The sequence below is a fragment of the Dipodomys merriami genome, unplaced genomic scaffold (assembly GCF_024711535.1).
Source record: "Dipodomys merriami isolate MVZ:Mamm:240054 unplaced genomic scaffold, mDipMer1.0.p SCAF_1, whole genome shotgun sequence".
Classification (NCBI taxonomy): domain Eukaryota; kingdom Metazoa; phylum Chordata; class Mammalia; order Rodentia; family Heteromyidae; genus Dipodomys; species Dipodomys merriami.
Genome location: NW_027202270.1, coordinates 2,263,011 through 2,267,704, shown reverse-complemented (window position 1 = coordinate 2,267,704; position 4,694 = coordinate 2,263,011). Strand labels below are relative to the sequence as shown.

General features: G+C 61.4%; 1 protein-coding gene across 3 annotated transcripts; it reads right to left on the bottom strand.

Annotated features, from left to right (window-relative positions):
• Positions 1-2,142: 2,142 nt before the first annotated feature.
• Positions 2,143-4,335, bottom strand: Hes6 (hes family bHLH transcription factor 6). 3 transcript variants are annotated; one of them, XM_070019420.1, is made up of 5 exons: positions 4,169-4,335; positions 4,005-4,091; positions 3,545-3,626; positions 2,967-3,409; positions 2,143-2,710 (listed from the first exon to the last, which is right to left on the bottom strand). In XM_070019420.1, the coding sequence occupies exons 1-4, from the start codon at positions 4,247-4,249 to the stop codon at positions 2,985-2,987; spliced, it is 675 nt and encodes a 224-aa protein (XP_069875521.1). In that variant the 5' UTR covers positions 4,250-4,335; the 3' UTR covers positions 2,143-2,710; positions 2,967-2,984. The 3 variants fall into 3 exon arrangements, with proteins under 3 accessions (XP_069875521.1, XP_069875471.1, XP_069875591.1); XM_070019370.1 differs by having other exon boundaries at positions 2,143-3,409; XM_070019490.1 differs by lacking the exon at positions 2,143-2,710 and having other exon boundaries at positions 3,195-3,409; positions 3,585-3,626.
• Between the last annotated feature and the right edge of the window lie 359 nt (positions 4,336-4,694).

Genomic DNA, 4,694 nt, shown 5'->3' with positions numbered 1-4,694 from the left:
CGGAGAAGAAAACAGTGGGGCAGGCACTGAGAGGCCGCGATGGGGCTGGGACGATCCGTAGGGTAGCCGGGAAGGCCACAGTGGGGAATGGCCAGGCCCCGGTGTGGGCGGTCACTTCCTGACACACCGAAATCCCTGCACTGACAGCGATGACTGGCTGAGCGCGGGCTTTCTTGCCCCTGCCACTGCGTGCCTGGTCCGTCTGGGCGCAACCTGGTCCGTCTGGGCGCAGTCTCCGCCATCGCAGCCCCTGCTGGGCCCACGTGGGAAGCCGCCTGGAGCCTGAGGCTGAGGATCGCAGCTCGAGCCAGCCCGGGCAGGAAAGTCCGTGGGACTCCTATCTCCAAGAAACTACTCAGAAAACCGGAAGTGGCACTGTGGCTCTAGGGGCAGAGCGCTCAACTGAGCACAAAGAAGCTCAGGGACAGCACCCAGGCTGAGTTCAAGCCCCAGAGTAACAACAACAACAACAACAACAACAAAACGGTGTGCTCTCGCACTGGACTGACTGCAAGTGACAGAAAAAAAGACTTTTTTGACCAATCCATGGGGTGTATCAAGTGGTGTGCTGGGGAAGCGGCAGTGCCCCGAGGGTGGAGAGCCAGCCCTGTTGGTGGTGCTTCCTGAGTGGAGACACCAAGTGGACAAGAGGCTGAAGAGGGAGGCATGGCCAAGTGGACGGAGGATGGGTGGGGTTACTGAGATAAGGAAGGCAACCCGGAAGGTGGAGATCAGAGCCCCAAGACTAGCCTAGGAACACTCAGGTCAATGAGAAGAGTATCCACTAGGAGGCGCAGGTAGTCAGCAAGCTGGGACAATGGGGGGAGTATGTGCCCTGAACTTAAAGAACTTTCCAGATTGGCATGTGTGTGCATGAGTGCACGTCATAACCCAGGAGAGACTAAGGCAGTCAAAAGTAGAGCTATTTCTTTCCCTCTCTTTTTTCTCTTTTCCTGTGTGTGTGTGTGTGTGTGTGTCAGTCATGGGGCTTGAACTCTGGGCCTGGCGCTGTCCCTGTGCTCTTCAGCTCAAGGCGAGCGCTCTACCTCGAGCCACAGCGTCACTTCTGGTTTTCTAGTGGTTTATTGGAGATCAGAGTCTCATGGATTTCCTGCCTGGGCTGGCTTTGAACCGAGATCCTCAGATCTCAGCCTCCTGAGTAGCTGGGATTGCAGGTGGAGCCACCGGCGCCTGGCTCTCTATCCTTTTTGAGACATGGTCTCATTTTATCACCAAGGAGATTCAAATTCATGATTATCCAGTCTTGTCTCTCAAGTACTGGCATTGCAGGGTCTACCACCAAGCCCAGTTTTTGCCACTAAAGATCTCGACCTGGTTTTCAGTGAAGAGCTGGGGCAGTAGCTGACTGGACAGGAATGGACAGTGAGGTACATAGAGTGTCTATGCTTCTGAGAAGTTTTGCTTTTGAGTAGAGGACACAGGCAGACTGGGTACCTCAGGCCTATGGAGTTTCTTCACTTTCTTCCAGATAGAGGTTTTTAAGGCTGTTCGTAGGTTGACAGAAAGAAGTCAGTGCAGCGGAGGGAGCAGTCACTTAGCATGAGATCCAGTATCCCTGTGGGAAGTTGGCCCCTCAGGATGGAAGGCAGAGGTACCTGGTCCTAGGTCAGCCCTGCCCCAATCCCGGTCCCAAACCCGAGTCTGGGAATAGATTGCTTTATGTGGCAAGAGACGGCCAATATGATCAATAATAAAGTCCTTGACGTTAGGGAGAGCATCCTGGATTATCCAGGTGGGCCTAATCCTTAAAAGTAGAATATCGTTGAGAGGCGGGAGAGCAATGGAGAATGAATTGGATCGTAGTATGTTGTAAGCAAATATTGGTTATGTCAAAATGCAACACCTTTGTGCAACTAGTAGATGCCATTTTAAAAAGTAGAAGAAAGGAGGCCTAGCTGGAAGAGGAGATGGCGGAGGGAAGGGCAGATAGCCACAACCTCTGCTGACAACACCAGGGGCCGTCAGCCAGCCAGGCGGGGGTAGTCTCTCAAGCAACAAGGAAGTGGAATATCTCAAGCTTCCAGAAAGGAATATAGCCCTGCCTGCAGACACCCATTTGAGCCCTGGGGTCCTTTGTGGAACTTGTAACCCGTGGGCTGCCAGATAATAAATATGCATTGCTTTAGACCACCATGTTCATAATCATTTATTGTGGTTGCCTTGGGAAATTAGTACAGTGGACCAGGGATTTGGCAATTGTTTTTGCTTTGGGTTGTGTTGGAGTTTGAACTCAGGTCAAGTCCCAAGCCCAGGGGAGTCCTCCAAGGCACACCCAGTGCCCCTGGGGGGTGGGGGCGCGGGGAGAGAAGCAGGCCAGGCATCCAGTACCTCCCAACTTGGAAGTATGCATTAACTCACTTTGCTGACAAAGGTTAGAGTTGTTAAGACATTAAAATTGTGTCAGATGGGAAAATGTGTTTTAGCTTAGCACCTTTGACACATTAACAGGACACCAGGGGTAGCTAATTCCCACATTTAAAAAATTCATTTGGAGCAATTTTGGGCAGCAAAATAGACAAGACTCAAACGTGCTGCAAACAAGGTGCACACTGTGGCGTCAGGGCGGAGGTCGGCTGCAGTATGTGTCTGCCTCGTGGTCTCCAGACTGAAGTGGCAAGCTCAGGTCCCAGCCCCTTCCTGGGACAGTAGTGTTCAGGTCCTGAGAAGCACCATTAGGGCCACTTCTACCCTGCGGGGGTGGGGGGGTCCGAGAAGCCTGGAACCAGTGAATGGAAAGCCCTGGTGCCCTAGGAGCTCCCCCCTGTAACTCCCCTCCCCCACCCAGAGCTGTAGAGTCCCCTGAAGGGACTCCCTGAAGGAACAGGGCCAGGGGCCTGACAGGGGTGGACATCCACTGGAGCAGGGGTCAGGGCAGACTTGGGACATATGTTGGGGCCTACTCCACCACGTCTGAACCCCAGGGGAAGCTTGAAGGCCAGGCCCACCTCTGGGTGGTGGGAAGGTCACCAAGGCCTCCACACACTCTGGGCCATTCGTGCTGCAGTCAGGCCGCCCAAGGCCGTGGGCCCCCAGTCCAGCCCCTCCGCAGGTGCCCGGCTTAGTTCAGCCTCAGAGACCTCCTCTAGGTCAGAGTACAGGTCGTCTCCGGGACGTGGGGGACTGGACAGGGGGGATCCGGGGACCCCTCCCGCGGGCCAGCCACGTCTCCCGGCGGCTCCCGGCGGCGCGGCTGTGGCGTCCCCCAGCAGGTCCCGGAAGCCGCTGCCGTCGCGCAGGGGCATGGACTCCAGCAGGTGGTTCAGGAGCTCAGCCGAGACCGTGGCGTCGATGGCCTGGCACGTGGACACGAACGTGTGCACCTCGTGCATGCACCGGATGTAGCCGGCCGCGAAGCGCTCGCTGGCCTCCGCCTGCAGCTGCTCCCGCTCTGCGCCCCAGGGTGGGTGGAGAGGGCGGCGCCAGCACGGTGAGTGGGCTCTGCCCAGCCCTCCCCTCAGGGCTAACCCGGGGCCCACACGCCCAGGGCGCCCGAGCCCCGCCCGCGAGTCCCGCCGCCACTCACCACGCGCCCGGCCCCGCAGCGCGCCCTGCACGCGCCGCACCGTCAGCTCCAGCACCTCGGCGTTCTCCAGCTTGGCCTGCACCTGCGCGGGGCGGGGCCGGGGTGTGAGCGCCCGCCCGTGCACGGTCCCCGGGGCGCCCACTCCGTTCACAATCTCCAGGATGCCCACTCCGTGCACGGTCCCCGGGACGCCCGCTCTGTGCACCGTTCCCGGATGCCCGCTCCGTGCACGGTCCCCGGGACGCTCGCTCTGTGCACGGTCCCCCGGGACGCCCGCTCCGTGCACCGTTCCCGGATGCCCACTCCGTGCACGGTCCCCCGGGACGCCCGCTCCGTGCACGGTCCCCGGGACGCCCGCTCCGTGCACGGTCCCCGGGACGCCCGCTCCGTGCACGGTCCCCGGGACGCCCCGCCGTGCGCACGGTCCGCGGGGCCGCCCGCCAGCCCGGCCCTCGCGCACCTCGGTGCCCGCCAGCAGCAGCCGCAGCTCCTGCAGGCTCTCGTTGATCCGTGCACGCCGCTTCTTCTCCACCAAGGGCTTCCGGGCCTGTGGGAAGCGGGCCACTGAACCCCGGCCCCGCGCGGCCTCCCACTCGCCCGTCCGTCCACGACCCGCACCCGCACCTTCCGGCCTCCCAGCGCCTCCCAGCCTTCCTCCTCTTCGCGGCCCGCACGGTCCCGGCCAGGCGCCTGAGACGGAGCCATGGTCCGAGCGGCCAGGAGCGCGGCGGGGACTGCGAGGGCCGGCGTCCCCGCCACTACCCGGCCGCAGTCCCTGGATCCCGCTCCGCCGCCCGTTCCGGCCCGCGACGCCCCTCCCCTTTTATAGCAGCTTATTTGCATCTCCATGCGCCGATTGGACGTGAGGGCCCGGCCGCGAGGAGCGCTGTGGCCAATAGGAGTGGAGCGCTTTGTCTGGCTCCGGCGCCCCCGCGGACTGGCAGCTGGCGGGGCCCGGCCTCCAGCCGGGCCCGGGCGTCGCCGCCCGCCTCCCCCGGGGGGGCGGCGCCCGGGCTGTGACCTGGGGTTCCGCCGCGTTCGTGCGAGCTTCGCCCGCGCGGAGTGAGGACCCCCGGTCTGCCGGGCAGCAGGGGTGTCTGGAGCGTCCCTTCCTCCATCCACGCGTCCACGACTCTGCCATCCTGCCTGC

Coding starts and splice junctions, on each gene's coding strand:
- Hes6 (XM_070019370.1), bottom strand. CDS start 4,249: ATGGCTCCGTCTCAGGCGCCTGGCCGGGACCGTGCGGGCCGCGAAGAG. Junction 4,092..4,168: donor AGGCGCTGGGAGGCCGGAAG/GTGCGGGTGCGG, acceptor CGCTTCCCACAG/GCCCGGAAGCCCTTGGTGGA. Junction 3,627..4,004: donor TGCTGCTGGCGGGCACCGAG/GTGCGCGAGGGC, acceptor CGCCCCGCGCAG/GTGCAGGCCAAGCTGGAGAA.